General features: G+C 39.2%; 1 protein-coding gene across 4 annotated transcripts in view; it reads left to right on the top strand.

Annotated features, from left to right (window-relative positions):
• The window catches only part of DCAF1 (DDB1 and CUL4 associated factor 1), a 41,518-nt gene that overhangs the window by 1,751 nt on the left and 18,938 nt on the right, over positions 1 to 20,829 (top strand). For 3 of the 4 annotated variants that reach the window (XR_014000457.1, XM_081160836.1, XM_081160837.1), the window contains exons 2-12: positions 3,683 to 3,800; positions 4,818 to 4,894; positions 7,196 to 7,269; positions 9,438 to 9,551; positions 10,982 to 11,119; positions 12,108 to 12,620; positions 12,928 to 13,029; positions 15,875 to 16,033; positions 16,696 to 16,875; positions 17,382 to 17,591; positions 18,281 to 18,450. Coding sequence is in view for 3 of the 4 variants with exons in the window: in XM_081160836.1 (XP_081016962.1) it covers positions 3,691 to 3,800; positions 4,818 to 4,894; positions 7,196 to 7,269; positions 9,438 to 9,551; positions 10,982 to 11,119; positions 12,108 to 12,620; positions 12,928 to 13,029; positions 15,875 to 16,033; positions 16,696 to 16,875; positions 17,382 to 17,591; positions 18,281 to 18,450 (1,847 nt within the window). In the remaining variant the exon portion in view is untranslated. The remainder of the gene's footprint in view (positions 1 to 3,682; positions 3,801 to 4,817; positions 4,895 to 7,195; positions 7,270 to 9,437; positions 9,552 to 10,981; positions 11,120 to 12,107; positions 12,621 to 12,927; positions 13,030 to 15,874; positions 16,034 to 16,695; positions 16,876 to 17,381; positions 17,592 to 18,280; positions 18,451 to 20,829) is intronic. The other variant, XM_081160838.1, reaches the window with a different exon arrangement.

Genomic DNA, 20,829 nt, shown 5'->3' with positions numbered 1-20,829 from the left:
GTTTGTTTCAGGTTTGTTACTTTATGGGGTCTTTTCTTTTTTTCGTTTTAAATGTTTTTATTGCTTTCAGAGAGAGGAATGGAGAGTGTCACTGATGGGCTGCCTCCTCCACGCCCCCTGCTGGGATGGAGCCCACAACCCGACTGGGAATCCAACTGTGATCTCCTGGTTCATAGGTCGATGCTTAGCCACTGAGACATCCTACTTCTGATTTTTTGAGTGTAGTCATTCTCCTTGTGGTTTTGATTTTCATTTCTCTAATGACTAATGAGCATCTTTTCATTTGCTTGTTGGCCATTTGTATATCTTTGGAGAAATCTCTGTTCAAGATCTTTGCCCAATTTAGAATGTTTTTTGTTGTTGAGTTGTAGGAGTTCTTTATATATTTTGGATATTAGATCCTTATCAAATATATGACTTGCATATATCCTTTTCATTTTGTGGGTTGTGTTTTCACTTTCTTGATGGTATCGTTTGATGAACAAAAATTTTACATTTTTAAGTCCAATTTATTTTTTCTTTTGTTGCTTATGCTTTTGGTGTTATAAGTAAAAATCCCTTGCCAATTTCAAGGTCATGATTTTTCCTTCTGTTTACTTGTAAGACTTAGGTCTTTCTTTGATCCATTTTGAGTTAATTTCTGTATATGGTGTGAGGCAAGGACCTAACTTCTTCTTTTACATGTGATACACAGTTGTCTCAACACAATTTATTGAGGAACCAGTAGTCTTTCTACTAATGGTCTAATATTTCAACAGATTTTTTCCTTATTAATGTTTTTGGCACACTTGTAGAAAATCAATTGACCATAAAAATGAGATTTTATTTATGAACTCTCAATTCTGTTTATTTGGTATCCATGTCTTTCCAATACCACAGTCTTGATTACTGTAGCTTTGTAGCAAGTTTTGAACGCAGAAGTTTTTCCTTAATATTTTACTCTTTTTGGTGCTATTGTAAATGAAATTTTCTTAATTTCATATTTGGATGGTTCATTGCTAGTGTATAGCAATACAACTAATTTTTGTGTGTTGATGTAACCTGTAGCTGTGCTTTGCTAATTTGTTTTATTAACTCTAATAGTTTTTTTGGTGGATTCTTTAGGATTTTCTATATATAGGACTATAACATTTGTGAATAAAGATAATTTTACTTTTTCCTTTCTAACTTGGATGGCTTTTGTTTCTTTTTCTTGATTAATTGCTTTGGCTAGAACTCCAGTACAGTGTTTAATGTAAGTGATGAAAGTGGGCATCCTTGTCTTGTTTCTGATTTTAGAGGGAAAGATTTTATTCTTTAGCATTGAGTATAATGCTAGCTGTGTGTTGTGGCTTTTTTTTTTTTTTTAAGGTGCCCTTTACCATACTGAAGAAGTTCTCTGTTCCCAGTTTATTGTTTTTATCACAAAAGGGTTTTGGATTTTGTCAGATGCTTTTTGTATCAATCAGATAATCATGTTTTGTTTTTTTCTTCATTCTGTTAACGTATGTGTATTATATTAATTGATTTTCATGTGTTGAAGCACCCTTGCATTTTGGGGAGAAATCCCACTTGGTCATGATATATAATCCCCTCTATATGCTGCTGTATTCAGCTTGCTAGTATTTTGTTGAGGATTTTGAAGCTGTTTTCATAGAGTATATTGGTCTGTAGTTTTCTTGTGATGTTTTATAATCTGGCTTGGTATGAGGGTAATGGTGGCTTTGTGGAGTAAATTAGGAAAAAATGGTGACTCCTGTTCTATTTTTTGGAAGAATTTGAGGATTGGTGTTAATTCTGTAAATGTTTGGTTAAATTATTGTTCCACCCGACCCCCTTGGTTAGTACTTCTCAAGATTGTCAAGGACATGAAAAACAAGGAAAGTCTCAAAAACTGTCACAGACCAGAGGACACTAGGGAAACACAACTAAGTGTAATGTAGTGTTCTGGATGAGGTCTTAGAACAGAAAGGGGACATGAATGGAAAAACTGGTGAAATATGAATCAAGTCTGGAGTTAGTAACAATGTACCAATTTGGGTTACTTAATTTTGACACTGTACCTCTATAAGATAGGATGGTAATATTAGAGAAAACTGAACTGGGTGAGGGGTATATAGGAATTCTACTATCTTTGTAACTTTTTTGTAAATATAAAGTTATTCATAGTAAGAAACTTATTTTTAAAAATGCATATATAGTTAGTAGTCCCTGTTAAAAATACATCCTGGAATAAGGGCAGGGTGGGCCTGTGGGTGTGGCTAGAAACCACAGGGAAACTCAGAGATCTGGGGTGAATGGAGTCTTAGCACACCTCCGTTTTTCACCCCCGCTCCACCCATTCTGTGATTCTCAGACACGCTTCCCCTCCCTCTCTATCCCCCTACCCGTCCACCCTCTCCTCCCCGGCAGCCAGCGGAGGAAGGCGGAGGGCCCCCCCTTCCGCCTCCCTAGAAGCTCCTCCCCTTTTCCCTCCCCTCCTCCCTCAGTAGAAAAAAAATACAGCTTGGGTTTTCTTAAGGTCAGAAGTCCATATTTGTTGGTCATACCTGCAACATTTCCTTTTGTAACTTTTAATTTTAATCTTTTTGTTTTTGGAAATACTCGTTCTCCTTTGGAGTTTAACCCAGGTGACATGAATCACTACCGCTAGAATTGCTGCTACTTTATTAAAGTGTAAATGTTTACATTTTAGGTACTTTCACATACTTCTTTTGGTCTTATGGTAGATGTTTTTAGAAGAGCTAACAGTAATCCTAAATCAGCTAGTAATCTTTCTGGTGTGAAACTTTTTATAAAAGATTTTGTTGCTATTTCAGTGAAAATAACACATTTTGCATGGCAGGATCTGACATTTTGATCCTAAAGCTACTTAGGCAAATAAGTTGATCTATAAACCATCAGAACACTTGGGTCTCATTCCCTTTTGGAACCCTTTATAGACCTCTCTCCAAGTGTGGGTATGTTTCATGTGGCTTCTTCAAAGCCTGTCTCAGCGCCTTGTCCTTGTATACCCCCCGGGCTGACCACTCAACCCAGCAGCTTCTCCTCCTTCCAGGAAATTGCTTGTAAGAGAGGTTAGGAAACCTGAAGGACAAATAGGCTTGTAATGCTCCTTCCCAACTTTCATGTTGATAATGATATCCACTGTTTTAAGACTTAAAACTGGAAAGTGGTGTTTATCTTTCATAGAACTTTTCCCCAAAGACTTATAAAAGAACAAAACATTTTGGGGAGTTGTGTTTGCTACATTTTGTGTTTTAAAAAATGTAGCCTCAAAGTTCTGGAGCTCAGCTCTCTGGATCTGGGATGATTCTATGTGTGGTATGTAGGTATGTGCACTTTTGAGGGGTGAAAGGGACCATAACTTTTGTCTGATTCTCAAAGGGATTTCCTGATCCTAGAAAGTTTAAGAATCATGATTTCAATTTATTTCCCTGTCTAATTGACGTTGAGAAAACTGAGGTTGAGAGAGGTAACAGGACTTGTTCATCATGACTTGGTGAGTATCCAGCCTCCCTAATCCCAGGTTTCTCACTACACCACAAATAAAAATTTCTAAAGGGTCCAGAGGTTAAATTTTTCATGCTTTTAATATTTCCTGTACTTGTTCATTTCTTTTCTTTCCCCTTACTTTTCTTTTTGTAGGGAGTATGTCAGGTTTATTTGTCTTTATTGTTGCCATTATTTTTTGCTTCCTTAGGCCAAGCCATGACTACGGTAGCAGTACATGTGGACTCCAAAGCTGAGCTCACTACCCTGCTGGAGCAGTGGGAAAAGGAACATGGCAGTGGGCAGGACATGGTACCTATTCTTACCAGGTATGAACAATTACCTGTTTTGTGTGTTTTTTTAAATATGTCTTTGTTGATTCCAGAGAGAGGAAAGGGGGGGGGAGGGGGGAGAGAGAGAGACATCAATGATGAGAGTCATTGATTGGCTGCCTCTTGCATGCCCCCTACTGTGGGTCAAGCCCACAACCCGGGCATGTTCCCTGACCAGGAATCGAACCGTGATCTCCTGGATCATAGGTCAGTGCTCAACCACTGAGCCACGCCAGCTAAGGCAGCAATCACGTTTTTTAAAAGATTACTTTTGAAAGAAGGAAAACTTGAGAATAGTATGGGAACAGTTCACCTTTACCGTGAATTTTAAATCTATTTTTTCCCCTTTTAGAACTAGTCTTTATCTCCTTACTTCTTGAAACTTTTAAAATTCCTTATCTTTCCTCTTAGGCCCTTTGAAGAGCAGAGAAGGCCATGATACTGAAGCTTAGTGAAAGCAGGGTAGAGGGGTAGAGGTGGTAAGAGGTGCAGACAGAATCTAGATTATTGTAAGCCATAGTAGTACTTGGGTTCAATTCAGTTATTGTGGTAAATCATTGAAAATTGGAGAGTGAATTGTTGAGTTAAGCATGGAAGTTAAAGCAAGGAGACCAGTGAAAAGGCTATTGCAAGTAGTCCAGGCAGTATGGTGGTCTGGACAAGGATAGGAATGGTCGGGATTTGGAGAAATGATTGAAGTCAAGAGATATTTTGAAGGTAGAGCTAACAGGAATTGTTGTGGGTGATGAGAAGAAAAAGGGTTTTAATGGTGACTCCTTGCTTTTTGGCTTCTGAGGGGATGGTAGTGCTATTTTTTGAGATGGGAAAGGGGAGAGAAGAATGATTTTTGGGAATAGAAATTCTTTTATGAGATGGTTGTTTAGATATCTGTTCATCAGGAAAACACCTTTTCTAACTTTTTGCTTTTATTTTACACTTTGTTGAATGACTATAGGTTGTGGTATATGTTGTATATGCTTGTCTAGAGTTGACCCTGTCTTCCCTTTGTGATAGGATGTCTGAATTGATTGAAAAAGAAACTGAAGAATATCGTAAGGGGGATCCAGACCCATTTGATGATCGACATCCTGGTGAGACTGGTGTTCTCTTAAGCCTGGCTCTAATTTTCTTACAAAAGAAAATTGCTCAATAGAAAATATTTTTCGATTGAAATAGCATATTTCATGCTAAGTTTTAAGACCTAATATTTGTTAAAATATTGTTCAAGTGGGAGCAGTGAGGAAAAATAAAGTTCTGGAAAAACGGAAATAATTTATAATATTTACAGATCAGATAGGACATAATTAACTTAAAGGAACTAAGTTATATAGGTATGACTTATTGACTCATTTGTCATGATTACAAAGACTTAAAAAGAGAAAAATTGTCTCTTTCTGACTTTTAAACCAAAAGGTGTTATCCTCTCTGTCTTTATCTTTCTAACAATAACTTTTTTTGTACTGATGGGGAAATGTAGTTGACAGTGCATTCAGTGTCTTGCTTTTCTTAATGAAGTTGGTACTTGGAGCCTTGAATGATAAACAGGCTTCTTGATGTCTGTTTTAGTGTCTTGACAGCTAAAATATGCCCTCTCATGTTAATTTGGTTTTATTTTGGGTTGATTTAATTAGAGTCTTGACAACCCTGCCTGCTTTGGCATGGAATTTGCTATATACAGTACTATATGGGACTGGAGACTGCCATTTTATGTTCTAAGGTAGATTACCAGTGGGCAAAGCTTAAATCATGTATGGGCCCACACTGCATGTAAACTTCATCTCTCAGAAGCCAGAGCGATCCTTTGTGAGAGATTTTGGATATGGAGAGATAGTGAGAATGAGTGGGAGTTATAAAAATAAGAACGTTGTGTATGCACTTGAATGTTCCAGGGTTTATTTATATTTCTTAGACATTTGTTCTGAAGTGTCAGGCATTTCAGATTGAGTGTCCAGTCGTTTATGTGATGTTACCTGCTACCTTGTCCTAGACATTCCCACTTGTGACTTCAGAGGACTATTTACCTATTTAACCCACATTTTCAGTAAGGCAATTGGAGCATGAAGAAGTATGAAAGTGAATGTTAAATAAGAATTTTAGTTAATGTATGACATTATGAAAAGCACGAAAAGAGAGATAATCATACTTAGTGATACTACCTTAGAAAGGTTGAAATGGTAACGAGGTAGAGAGACAGAAAGGTGTGCCCTTTTTTCAGCAGAAATTGAATGAGTTTTTTTCCTCCGTACCTCTACATTAACAAATATTTGTCATTAGGCATAGTTTCTATTAATAAATATAAGGGTCTTAGTTTTATCATTTCTAAACATAGGAAGTTGGCAAATTTGAGGTCCTCGTTTGTTCTTATGGTACTATCTCTAATTTTCCTTTCTGTGAATTACTGTGGGATACTAACTGCAGCCTGGGAAAAACCTCAGAGCAGCAGCTCACGTCTTTTCTTCATCCTTTGACAAGGTTTTCCACTCCAGTGTTTTGAAATGAAAGTTAAATAAAATAGATGGTATCTGTGTTAAAAACAAACCAATAATTCTCCCAACCAGTAACTGATGCTTTTACCTTTAGGCTGTGTGTTGAATAGGTCCCTGGTCTCCTTTCTTTCCCCAGGAGCTCAGAAATCAAGGCCAAGGTTACTGTATCTTTAGAGTTGATGATTGACTATTGCTTAGTGAGTGATTCCCACCCCCACCCCCAGCCTGGGATGTCATCACAGGCTGCTGTTGGCATTGTAGTTAAAATGGAGATTGGACTTGGAGCCTGTCTTTTCCAGGCCACCCTTCAAAAGAAGTTGTGTTTCCTACCTTTCTGTGGCTGGGAAGTCAGGGATTTTCTTTGTTTTAGGCTCCTTTCTGATTCTTTTGTATACATTTTGTATACATTTGTAGACCTTGTATACATTTAATGATGCTGGCCTGGGTCTATGTGCTCATTTATTTAATTTAGCATTGCTATGTAGGCAATATCCTGGGAGATGGGAAGGTGAGTTTTTATATTGTCACTTTTAAAGAATGTTTCTTACAAAATCTAATTTATGAAAGAACTTTTTCTTTCTTTCTCTTTTTAAAAAAATACGTTTTAATTGATTTCAGAGAGAGGAAGGGAGAGAGAGAGAGAGAGAACATCCATCGGCTGCCTCCTGCACACCTCCCTACTGGGGATCAAGCCCTCAGGCCAGGCTTGTGCCCCGATTGGGAATCGAACCTCGACCTCCTGGTGCGTGGGATGATGCTCAGCCACTGAGCCACACCGGCCGGCTGTTCCTATTTCTTTTTGATGGTATTTTAATAGTACTTATAACAACCTGGATGCCTTTACAGAGGTCTAAGTTGCTTGACTGGTATGCCTCACTTATTCCTTTGTTCCTCCTCTTCTGGTAGGTCGCGCTGATCCGGAGTGTATGCTGGGCCATCTGCTGAGAATACTCTTCAAGAATGATGATTTCATGAATGCAGTAGGTTGCTTTTTACTTTTCTCCAGGTTATCATTAGCAGACACTGTGCCTTATTATTATTTTTTTTTGGAAATAGTTAGCTTTCTCCTGAGGTCTTGACAAAGTTGGGAATAGAGTGGGTACGTTTTTTTAATTTGGTATTGGTTCAGTGAAATAAGAGTAATCATGGACTTATTATCAGAGTCCAAGGTATTTTCTCAAGGTGTGTACTTCGTTCAGTTGAATATTGGTGAGGGCTTCAAGGCATCTGTGCTTGTCTTTGGGCAAGATGATTTTGAGTTTGGGAATCTGGGAGCCCTCTTGGGTCCCTAAGTAGAAAGTAGGAGTGATGTATGTGGCACGACTCTGCATGGATATTGCGGTGTGTGCATTGGGAATGTGAAGGGAGAGAAAAGTGCCTTCTTACTCAGGGCTGTTGAGGAGAAATGGGGTGGGGGAACACACCTCTCACTTGCAGCTCCTAAACATAGTAATTGTTCAGTAAATTGTGGCTGTTTTTGGAGGCAAAATGGCATGATGCTTGAGAACATGGGCTTTGGCGGGTGTGGGGATCCATGTTGAGTTTAAATGCAGCTCCACCATTCACTGATCTTTAAGCTTCTCTCCAAGCTTTGTTTTCCTAATCTGTAAGATAGGGGATGATAGTTCTTACCTTAGAACATTTTTGTAATCCTTGAATGAAAAGTGCTTGGCACAGAACCTGGTTCATGATGGCTCAGTAAACATTAGCTACTGTTATTACCTGTATTGTATTTACTTCTTGACTTACTTCCTTGTTACCAGCGTGTCTTCTCAGCTTCAGGTCACTTCCAGCTGCGTTCCAGATGTTCCCACCTGGACATCCCCCACGGGCACCTGGAATTCCATGGGTCTATTTGTTTGCTCCACAAGCTGTTTCTTTCATCTCTAGCCCAGTAATGGTGTCCTTATCTAGCCAGTTAGGAGTTACCCTTTATTCCTCCAAATCCTGATTCAGTGCTGTTACCTCCCACCCCCCCCCCCGGCCGAACCTTCACAGATCTCTCCAACTTCTTTCTGCTCTTGTTGCCAGACCTAGGTTAGCTGCTGCCATCTCCCGCTTGTTACTTCAATCGCCTCTTAACTGGTTTCTCTTGGTGGTTGTCATCCAACCCATTCTTCAGTTTACAGTCTAGAAATCTGTCTAAAATGCAGAAGTTATCATGGCACCCTCTTGCTTAAAGTCCATGAGTGGTTTCCTGTTGCTCTCAAGATAAATGTTGAATTTCTTAGTTTGATAACTGACCTGTCTCTGGCCTTTTCTCTGTTTTCAGTTCTTGCCCTTTAGCTCTCCTCTCCTCCCCACTCCTGCTTAGCTACTTCTACGTGCCCTTTCTGTTCTGGCTTGGAATCCTTTCCTCTCTAAAGCCTTCTGTGATTCCTCTGCGGGCGTTGTGTGGCCTCCTACATGCTTCTGTAGCACCCTATATTCATGATACTTGTTTTTCCAACTGTCACCTTTGTTGGATTATGAACCCTTTGATGGTGGGATTGTGTCTCATTTACTGTTGTATACCCAGCACACAACATAATGCCACTTCATAGTAGAGATTCAGTAAGTACTTGAGTATCCAAAGGAAAGTTTTATTAATGCATTCACTTATATATTACATATACAAAAATATAAAATTCAGTTTTCTCATAACCACAGTCAAGAATCTGGAGGGGGGGGCTTATCTTTCCCTGCTTTATCTTTCTGAAAAAAAAGTGTATATGAACATGTGGGGGTGATTTCTTTGTGATAATTTAAGAGTGTTTTTGGGGATTTGACTTTAAAGCTACATATGATGTTGCCATCACTTTGCAGGATCATAACTATAATGAAGGTTTAATTAGTAATTGTTAGGTACAGGTACAGTCTTCTTTAAAACCTCTTAGGCAAGCGATGAGAATATATTAAGGATTTATTAGACTTGATTATTTGACTGCGTTGAATTTTAGACAAAAGGTATTCCTTCTTTCCCTGGACTGGTGGCTCGGTTGGTTGGAGTGTCCTGCTATACACCAAAAGGCTGTGGTTCTATCCCCAGTCAGCGACGTTTCTCTCTCACATTGATGTCTCTCTTCTCTCTCCCCCCTTCCTCTCTCTAAAACAATAAACATATCCTTGGGTGAGGGTTGAAAAAATATATTCCTTCTTTTCTTTACAGCTGGTGAACGCATATGTGATGACGAGCCGAGAGCCCCCTTTAAACACTGCCGCCTGCAGACTTCTACTGGACATCATGCCAGGGCTGGAAACTGCTGTTGTTTTTCAGGAAAAGGTACTTACTGAAATGAAAAGTCATCATTTTAATTTTAATTGAGTGGTGATATGTTGATTTGTCTTTGTTACAATAATTGTTACAGTTTTTTCTCATAATGTATGTTAAATGGAAGAAATCAAGACAGTAAGAAAAATTTAAAAACTATTTTAATGGGTACTTGCTGCTTGGATGCCACATAAAATATCTTAGGGAATAAAATTGTAATTAATACTATAATTTGCAGTACTGTATATTAAATCTTCAATTAGCTACCACTGCAAGAGACCAAAAAATACCTATATCCTTGTCAAAATACTTTAATATGAGTTCATAGTATTCTCATATTCGTTTTATTTCTGTAATATTGGTAGTACTGTCTGATCTTTCATTTTTGACTCCAATAGTTTGAGTCTGGTCTCTTTTTTTCTTGGGCAATCTAGCGAAAGGTTTGTCAATTTTATGGGTCTTTTCAAAGAAACAAGGGGCATGCTTGCACAAAAATAGTTATAGTTAGTTAAGGCTACAAAGTAGCAGCAAAATATGGAGGTGGGGAGGCACACTGCCTGGGACCAGACCCCAGCCCTGCCACTTACCAGTTTTGTGACTTGATGTTACTTAAACCTCATTGTGATTCGTTTCGTCTTCTGCAAATATAGTAGTTACCCACTCATATAGGGTTGGTGTGAGGCTTAAGTAAATTATTTGTCATATGTTGTTATTTAAGTGTGACAGTTACATATAACAATATAGATGAATGTGAAAGTAGTGTTGAGTAAAATAATCTAAGTTTCATAAAAATATATACAGTGCTATACAATTTATATAGTTCAAAGCATATAACACTTAACAAAAGTTTAACAAGAAAATTGTTAAATCTTAGGAATCTCGGTACCTTTGTGGAGGGAGGAGGTAGGTGGGACAGGGAGGGACACATGGGAAGTTTGTTTTGTAGGCTGGGTGGTAGATCATGGGTGATTTTTAGGTTTTTTTTGGCTGGACTATAAATGTTTGTATGTATTATAATTCATAATAAAATACTAATTAAAATAAGTTTGGTCTATATGGAATTGAATACTTCTTTGATGGAGGACTTCTCAGCATTAGTAATGTTAAGTGTGCATTGTGAACTTCAAAGAGGGACTTAGAATTTTTAGTGCTCCCCACTTGGTCATGGAACCTTTCTGGGCTTAACATCTGAAGTAGAACTGTATTATGTGGCTGTTGATTTTTAGCTTGAGTTTTAATGACTAAATAGGATAGTATTTCACAGATGCACAGATATTTAACCAAACCATCTACTATTAGACAGTTTATTTGCATTTTTAAATTTTATAACTAACATTAAAATATTCAGTTTTTTCCATAAGACTGAAATCTTTGCTTATATCTTTAATTATGAAAATAGGTTTTTTTTTCTGAATTGTACTATTTTATTTCCTTTACTATAGGAAGGAATTGTTGAAAATCTTTTCAAATGGGCCCGAGAAGCTGATCAGCCGTTGAGGACATATTCTACTGGCCTTTTGGGAGGGGCCATGGAAAATCAAGACATTGCTGCCAACTACAGGGATGAAAATTCACAGCTGGTGAGGACCATGTTGAAATGAGTTTTCATAGGAGATGGGAGGATAATCACAAGTTTTTCTTGCTGCTTGACCTTGAGTAGGTAGATCTTATTTATTACCGTATCCTGGAGTGTACTTGTAATTCCAACATTTCAAGATTACTTTTTATAAGAGTTTTGATTTTACTTTTTTTTTTAACTTGAAATGCTGCTTTTCATCTTGTCAGGCATCATGATAGTTTATACCAAATAAAGAATAGTGCCATTTCCTTTCCTCCCTAACAGTGGATTATGGAAATTTTAAAACATAGGACAAAATGGAAAGATTGAAATAATTTTACAGTGAATAGCTGTATATGCACCATTTAAATTGTGAACATTTTACTTTACTTATTTTATTACATATTCACCCATCATTTCTTTTTTAATGCAGTTCAAACTGAATTGGCGATATCATTCCTCTCTCTTTTTAAAACTTAGCACAATACCACATTTTAGGATTGGCTCCAAAAATAAATACTTAAAAGAAAAAGTAAAAAGTGAATGGTGAACTTGAAAAACAGATTATGTAATTATGTATAATGTAGATGACAATGTCTAACAGATTATAACTTAAACAGATAGAAGTTTAAGGAACCACATTTAATTTTCAAAGACACTTAAAAAGTTGTGAATGCTCTGTATCTAGTGTCTGCCTCTTTAGGTGTAATCGTCCGTCCCATTCGTCTTGATCCTGAGAGGTCAGTTGTGAGTGATGTGTTTTATGTGCAGGTCTTCTGGTTTGGGTTCTCTGGGAAATTTTAGGGGGAATGAGACTTTTAGCTGTTGTTTATTTCATCAAGCTATAAGAATCAGGTCAAGATATTTATTAAATCTTTACTGTTACCAGACGTTGGAATACCTGCATGAATGTCTAGTTCTCTGTAAATGGGAATAAAAATTATTTTTTAGAATCATTTAAATTAACATGCAGAAGAGACAACCCCTTTTATTCCAATATCTGTTGATAGGTAGCAATAGTGCTTCGAAGACTGCGGGAGCTACAGCTTCAGGAAGTGGCTTTGCGGCAGGAAAGCAAGCGTCCCAGCCCACGGAAGCTCTCCTCTGAGCCCCTGCTGCCTCTGGATGAGGAAGCTGTGGACATGGACTATGGCGATGTGGCTGTGGATGTAGTGGATGGCGAGCCAGAGGAAGCCTCTAGAGACATGGAAATCTCCTTCCACCTTGACTCAGGCCACAAGACCAGTAGCAGGATGAACTCAGCAACAAAACCTGAGGAAGGAGGATTGAGGAAAAGCAAGTCGGCGAAACAGGGTGACAGAGAGAACTTTAGGAAGGCCAAACAGAAGCTGGGTTTCTCGTCATCAGAACCAGATCGCACGTTTGTTGAGCTGTCTAATAGCAGCTGGTCAGAAATGTCCCCCTGGGTGATCGGCACCAATTACACACTTTACCCCATGACCCCTGCTATTGAACAGCGACTTATTCTGCAGTATTTGACACCCCTAGGAGAGTATCAGGAGGTAAGCTTGTTGGAAAGAGTACTTTACACTTTGGAATTACTGTTTATTTCTGTGATAGTTTATGGTAGCATTTTCTACATTGATGTGGTTTTACTCTAATACAAAAAAGTCTTTGCCCCAAACTGGCAAACTCTTGTGCAGGTCACTTCTGAGAAGGCCTGTTCGATCAGTGTGTTGGTATGTTTATCTCTGTAAAGGAGGTGGGGAAGAGGTACCTTATTCCGTTAACCTTCTGTCTTCACAGTGGAATAGGAAATAGGTGAAAATAAAGTGAAACATTAAGACTTGGTTTTGGTCTTCATTTCAGTTACTTCCCATATTCATGCAACTTGGATCACGGGAGTTGATGATGTTCTACATTGACCTGAAACAGACTAATGACGTCCTACTTACGTTTGAGGCACTCAAGGTAATGTTCTTAAAAATACCTGGTGACTGAACATTTTATCAACATGGATGTGCCTAGCATGTTGCTCAAAATAGGAACAGTTGGGAAATTAGTGTTTGGACACAATTGATGAGGCTTACCGAGCGCCTCCACAGAAATTTGGGTCAGTCTAGAGGGTTGAATGTGAAGGTAAAATTGGATCTAGACCTAGGAACCGCCTGCTGCCGTTGCTGAATAGGCATAGAAAACTGTGTGTATAGTACCTTATTTCACGCCACCTTTCATATATTCCCTCGGGCAGCCAGTAACATTTTTTCTGAATTCTTAACTATGTATGTATTGATTGATAGATCATCTAGGGTGAACAAAATATAAACCAGAAAACTAGTAAAGAAGTAGTGCAGACCCAAATTCAGTGAAGGCAATGATCTAGGGGCTGAATGTGGGGGGCAGGTTAAGTCTAGCCCACAGTCTATACCTGTCTGTGCCATTTAAGGTAATCTAAATGGAGAGAGAGAAGTGGAATGAATAATATTAGGGCTGTCTTATAGTTCTACTCAACACGTAACTAATGAACAGAGTACCTTCCTGTGATGTTACAGTGTTTAAGTAGATTGACACTATTCCTTATGGAGAGACAGCGTGTAAACTTACGGTCTCTCTTTGATATTACAGAAGTTGTGAAAAAATTGTGGGGCACAGAGGAAGGAGTGGTCTGTGCTCTCAGAGAAATTTATTTTCCAGGACAGACCTCTGAAAAAGATAATGCTCTCTCTGGGCCTTTAAAGTCACAGCTTCTTAATATTCCAGAGCTTTGCTGTCCAGTAGAACTTCCTGTGATAATAGAAATGTTCTGCACCTGTTCTCTTCAATACAATGGTTGCTAGCCCATGTGAGCACTTAAAATGTAGCGAGTGCCACAGAGGTGCTGTGTTTTTAACTTAATTTTAATTAGTATTAATCTAACTAGCGTATGTGGCCAGTGACTGCTGCATTGGATAACATGGTTTCAGAGTGTACTGAAATGAAGTAGTAATGAGAAATTTGCTTTTCAAACCCTAGAAATTTTAAATTTGGAGGAGGTCATATATGTATCTGAGTAACCTATGTCCCTGTGTGTGGTGTGTGTGTGTGTGTGTAAGTGTAAACTCATGATTGTACCTTGAACCATGGGATGAAACTGGAGGTCACAATTGCCTCCAGTGGCCGTGAACAGGAGAGAGTGGAAGAAGGGATGTGGGCAGTTGCTGTTTCTGTAGGTTTTTGTATGAGGAATTGTAACAGGTGTCATTATTCAACTATTTCCATGAAAAGTCTTATGTGGGATGAAATAAGGATGAACAGGAGAAAATCACAAAAGAGATCCTCCTTATAGGGAAATAAAAGCATAGAAAGGTGTGTACTGTTTGTTTGGAAGGGAGATGCAGTTATGGAAGAGAAAAGACAGCTGAAGTTAGTGAATTGAAGAACTAGCCTGTGTGGAGGTACAACACAAAGAGAGAAAACAGAACCTTTTCCTATGTGAGGGAGACGAGCCAGCTGTAGGCTGTGGTGAGCCAAGGAGAGGAAGATTCTCGATACAAGTTGCACCTGCTTGTTCTCTGTCCCCCCCCCCCCCACCTGTCCTGGCAGCGGAGCTGCAACTTCGTGGTGACATGAGAAACATTGCGTGCAGTGGCCTAAGTGTTAGAGGGAACCATACACGTTTGGCTACTTTTTGGGGGAAGGACTGGGTGGGAGTGTGGTAGAGGTTTGTATGACACAAATAGAGTATAGAGGGAAGGGATCTGAATTACAATAAGGATTAGTCCGAGTTTGGGTGTTGGGAGAACTTCTGAAGGGGGTACATATCTCTTGTTTTTGCCACTGACTTTGGCAAGATCCGCAAATGTATCAAATTATGTAACTGTAAATCTGTGTTGTCTTGTCTTTCTTGTGCCTGTGTCACCACCCGGAAGACACCTTGGCATGAGAAACAGGAGGGGGAGCTCTAGCTCTCCCGAGGCCCCTCTCCGTTGGCCTGGATTCAGTCATTAATCAGCCTGCTGTTTGCATTGCACTCCTTGCCCTTAAAATTGCCCAGAAGATAGGGTCCACCCAGAGAGGCTAGTGGGAATTGAGTAGGAAGTTAACAACACATAGAAGGTAAACTTTAAAAGCGTATTCAGAGTGCATTCTGGTTAGTTCTAAACATTTACTAGTTTTGATCATTTGCTGAAAAATTTTCTTTGGGGATATATTTAGGATCAGTGTAAATGAAAGCAAAGCTTGGGGTTTTATTGGATGGTGAGTCAGAGACTGAACCAAAGCTCGAGTATAGAGCTGACTATGTTAAAAGGACTAGTATCCTTTACGGAAGCCGTGCAGTAATAAAACGGCTGTAGGATTCTATCATCACATACAGCAGCATTCTTCATGTCTTGTTCTCACCTTTGTGAAGCCCTTTGTGTTGGAAGGAAGTGTTGTGGAATCTTAGTGGTTTTGTTTTTCTTAAGCAGTTTTACTTCTATTGTGAAGGGTGGTTTTTTATTTCAGAGGATTCCTTGTGTTTAGCAGCTTCATTTAATATTTTGTGAATCTATTGTGTGATTTTTCTAGGTCAGAGATTTTCAACCTTTTTCATCTCATGGCACATAAGCTAATTACTAAAATTATGTGACACACCAAAAAATGTATTTTTTTTGCTGATCTGACCAAAAAATAGGTATAATTTTGATTCACACTGGATGGCTATTGTTGTGTTGGCTGTTGTCATTTTTTTATTTGATGATCTAAAGGAATGGAGGTCAGTGCCCCTGACTTGCGGCACATGGGTTGAAAATTGCTGTTCTAGATTGTTTCATGGTAACGTGTCTTCTTTGTTTAGCACCTAGCATCTCTCCTGCTCCATAATAAGTTTGCCACAGAATTTGTTGCACATGGTGGAGTACAGAAATTACTGGAAATTCCTCGTCCCTCTATGGCTGCAACTGGTGTGTCCATGTGCTTGTATTACCTGTCCTATAACCAGGATGCCATGGAAAGAGTAAGTCCAGTCCATTCAGGTGTATGGGATGGGGTGGGGTGGGGGACAGTCTAGCATATTCATAGAACAACTTTTGGATAAGAAAGAAATAAGTAGTTGGAATAAATTTTTTAAAATTTTACTTATTTATTTGAGAGAGAGAGAAACATCAATTTGTGGTTCCACTTACTGTGCATTCATTGGTTGCTTCTTGTATGAGCCCTGACCAGAGACTGAACTCACGTGCTTTAGAAATCCTTGTCTGCCCACAGAGTGTGTGTGAACGAGTCGGTGAGCGAATGGGTGCTGCACTTGTGGACTTGAGTATCAGAGGCTCAGCTGCCACCCTGGGCACGGCCCTTACCTCTCTGAGCCTCTTCCTCATCTATTAAGTGGGAGTCCTCATACCTGTGTAACAGCATTGTGAGCATTAAAGGGTGTAAATATTTGCAAAATTTTGTAGTCGGTAAGTATAGGTCGAATTTAAATATTTATCTAAATGTAGGCTGTTTTTAGGTTTGGAATAGGTTGTTATAAAACTTCATCTGTAAATTAAGCTTTAAACTCAGAATGACTTGACCAGGAATGATCATTGTTCAAAAGTGTCTAATAACATTGGTGAAGTTTTCAAAGATTTACTTGCTCAAAAAATTTAAAAATTGTTTTATTTTTGTGTTTTTCAGGTTTGCATGCATCCCCACAATGTTCTGTCTGATGTGGTGAACTATACCCTGTGGCTGATGGAGTGCTCTCATGCCTCAGGATGTTGCCATGCTACCATGTTTTTCTCTATCTGCTTCTCCTTCCGGGCTGTGCTGGAGCTCTTTGACCGCTACGATGGTCTTCGTCGACTGGTGAACTTGGTGAGGTTCTTTAGTGGCTTTTCTTTGCAAAGTGTAGGGGTCCTGCCAGTCCCGACTGCCCTTCAACAGCACTGAGGGAAGGAATCTTCTCCCTGGAGGAAGTTTGCCATCTTTCTTTAGAGATGAAGTCTTTTTTCTCCCCTTTAGTCACAGGTTTCTCTTCCTCTTAAGTGTTTAGAGGACTCTGTGCTGTTATAGACATGCCTTGAATTTAATCTTATAGGGGGAATTGCGGTTTATAGTCTTGATCTTTCTAAAAGCAAAAGGTTTTGTGCCTGTATGTCTTTAAACAGGATTGAAAGCTATGTACTTTTCCACTATGGGTTTAGAGTTTTGCTTTCATATGGCTACTCTGAGCAGATATGGACAGATGTACTTTGTTATTTGTCAGTCTTGTTGAACATAAAAGTTTACTGAAAATTTTTTCCTCTTCTTAGTTTTTTCTCTTTGTTGTCACACCTTCCTCCCCTTGACTTGGTTCCATTCTTTTGCTTCTTTCTTAATAGATCAGTACTTTGGAGATTCTAAATTTGGAAGATCAGGGTGCACTTCTGAGTGATGATGAAATATTCGCTAGCCGCCAGACTGGGAAGCATACCTGCATGGCCTTGCGCAAGTACTTTGAGGCTCACCTGGCCATTAAATTGGAACAAGTGAAGCAGTCACTTCAGAGGACTGAGGGTGGCATTCTTGTGCATCCTCAACCCCCGTACAAGGTGAGAGGACCCTACTTAAAAGGGACCGTTAGCACACGCTGTGGGGATTGTGGGCCTGAAACTTCAGATCAGTGGAGTCATTGCAGGATGTACATTATTGGGTTATGTTTGTTCTTTGTGGAGGCAGAATACCTGAAAATGGGTGCAGCGGGTGGACCTCCAGGATTCATATTGCTCCCAGTTGTGAATTGCTACTTCTCTGGGTACTAGAACTAAAACATGAACTGAAGTGTGTGCACAAGGAATGTCTTTTATGAAAAGTGCTAGGTGTCCCACTTCCTGTGTGACATTTCTTTTCTGAAAGGGTGCGTCTATGACTCCACTTCTTTGTTATTTTTGGACTTGATGTGTTTGGGATGAAGATTAGTATCTGTATGTTTTAAAAATCTCAAGTTGAAAAGAAACCCATTATTTTACATGGTGCTTCTTTTTCTTAAGCTGTGAAAATACACACTAACAGATTGAACATTGTTACCTTTTGGACAACATGTATTGTGAGTCCAGTTATAAATGAAAAATTAAACATTTATTTTTTTACATGTGGGCTATTGACTGAAGGATTGTGGAATTTGAAAGCTATATTACTTAGCTTTATTGTTAAAACCTGTTGGCCACTGATTGAGCTGTGCTGGAGAGAAGGTAGCAGGCAAATGATCGAGTTCTTTACTAACATGTCTCTCTCCTCATAGGCATGTTCCTATACTCATGAACAGATTGTGGAAATGATGGAGTTTTTGATAGAGTATGGCCCAGCACAGCTCTACTGGGAACCCGCGGAAGTCTTCCTCAAGCTTTCTTGTGTCCAGCTCCTGTTGCAGCTTATTTCTATTGCCTGCAATTGGAAGACCTATTATGCAAGGTGGGGTCAGAGAGAGGTTTCAAAGGAAATTAGATTCTGCTTTCTGCTGAAGTTGATGTTGGTTTTCACATAGTGTACGCTTAACGAACATTTGGTGAATGGAATTAAAATTTTGGGCTCAAATTTTGATTTTCACAATTCAGTTCAGAGCAGAGCAGGACAGGGCTCAGGACAGCTGATAGGGCCAGGAGGTTGGGTGTGTAGGAGGGGGATGGAAGAAGAATTAAAACTGTATTTTAGTAAAGGTGGAGTCTGAAGAGAAAATGAAATAGTTTGTATACATAGTGGTTCTTGACTTTCCCCATCCATCCACTGCCGTAAAAACGAGGCTTATTTACGGTGCATAGAGCTTGTTTGCTAAATCCCAGGATAGTAAATCTAGGGGATACTTTTGGGGCATCCACTTTCATACTTTTTGATCTTAGGACCACTTTCCCATATTAAAAATTATTGAGAACCCCAAAGAGCTTTTGTTTTTGTGTTATAGCTAGTGATATTTACCATATTAGAAATTAAAACTGAGAAAATGTGAAAATATTTATTTATGAATTTATTTAAAAATAATATGAACGCATTGCATGTTAGCATTTTTTATGAAAAATTTTGAAAATAAAACCAAATGATTTCAGCATGTTTTTAAAATGTCTGGCCTAATCTCTCATATTTCCTTTTATATTCAGTCTTTTGTGACATCACATGACATAGCCTCTGGATAGCTCCATATACACTTGGGAGAGAGCGAGACATCTCGGGCAGGGAAATAACATCTTACTGTTATTATGAAAACAGTTTTTATATCACAGGACCTTCTGAGAGGGTCTCAGAGACCCCCGGGGGTTCCCTGACCACACTTTGAGAACCACTGTTCAGGGGCATTAAAGTAGGTCGTTATATTTACTTTTGAGAATTTTGTTTAAAGGGTGATGAAAGCTCAAAAGGTAATGAGGAAGGTTATAAATACATTTTAGATTGGTACATCCTTATATGGATTATTAAGAAAATATAAATATGTTTGGAATATGTCCTTTAAAAGTTTACTTCTAAAAATAAAATTAAGTACTTGTTTCTGCTTCGAATATATGAAGCCTATATAAAGAGAGGAAATTATTTTTAGCCACTGTTAATGTCTTCACAATTTTCTCTGAGGTATGTATTTGTACATAATTAAGGTTATAGTAGTTAATGATATTCATCTTTTTATGAAGTATTTAAAAATACAGAAAGTACAGAGAACAGCATGGCTGCTCTGTGCCCAGCGCCGGCTGTTGCTGTTTGCTTCTCTCTCGGCTCCTTCACGCTGCCTGCCCCCCAGCGTGACCAGCCTTCTTAATTTGTAGCACACTCCGCGCTGTGTGTACACTGTACATGCGTGTGTGCACTGAACAGCGCAGTCCTCTTGTGTGTTGTAGTTACATAAAGACTATCCTGTATGCATCTTCCGCAGATTTTTTTCCTCTCATAAGGTTTAGACATGTTGATATTTATTTGAACTCTTGTATTTCTATCTAAAGTTTATTCTATTGATGGGTATTTTATGTTTTGTCGTGGGTTTTTATTTTTATTTTGCTTTCAAATGAGTGGTACCACAAGCCTCCTTTTGGAGCCTAGAGGATGTGAGGTATACTGATGGGCTGTAGGGCATCTGCTTTCCACTGGTGCTGGACGTTGCCCGAGGGCTTGGAAAAGGACCTTGCTGTTTTCTGATCCCATCAGCAGTAGATGGAGTTTTCCTTTCTGTACCTTCTTGCCAGTGCTTCGTATGTCACATTTCACACTGTCTCTCATGTTTTCTGTGTCATTAATGTTGTATTCTGAGCTTTTCCCTTGTCCTTTAGTAGAGTTCTTTGAAAACAGCTCAGCGTGTGAACGCATCGTAACATGTGTATGCCATTCCCGTTGTCCAGGAAGATTTTCTGATTTTTTTTTTAACTCCTCACCAGCAGATATTTTCCCATTGCTTTTCAGAGAGAGTGGAAGGAGGGAGGGAGAGAGAGAGAGAAAGAAACATGGGTTGGTTGCCTCCTGCACGAACCCCGACCAGGGGCAGGGATGGAGCCTACAACCTGGGTACCTGCCCTTGGCCGGAATCGAGCTTGAGACCCTTCAGTTCGTGGGCCAGTGCTCTAACCACACCTACCAAGGCAGATTTTCTAATTCTTTTGCTATTCTTTGTAATAATGTGATAATGGCCTGGCCGGGTGTGGCTCAGTGGTTAAGCCTCGACCTGGGATCCAGGCGATCAGGGTTTGATTCCCGGTCAGGGCACATGCCCGGGTTGCGGGCTTGATCAATGACTCTCTCATCATTGATGTTTCTCTCTCTCTCTCTCTCCCTCTCCTTTCCTCTCTGAAATCAATAAAGATATATTTGAAAAAAAAA

Source organism: Miniopterus schreibersii, assembly GCF_964146895.1.
Source record: "Miniopterus schreibersii genome assembly, chromosome: 15".
NCBI classification, from domain to species: Eukaryota; Metazoa; Chordata; class Mammalia; order Chiroptera; family Miniopteridae; genus Miniopterus; species Miniopterus schreibersii.
Note: the sequence above shows the minus strand (reverse complement) of the source record. Positions and strands in the feature narration are given on the sequence as shown.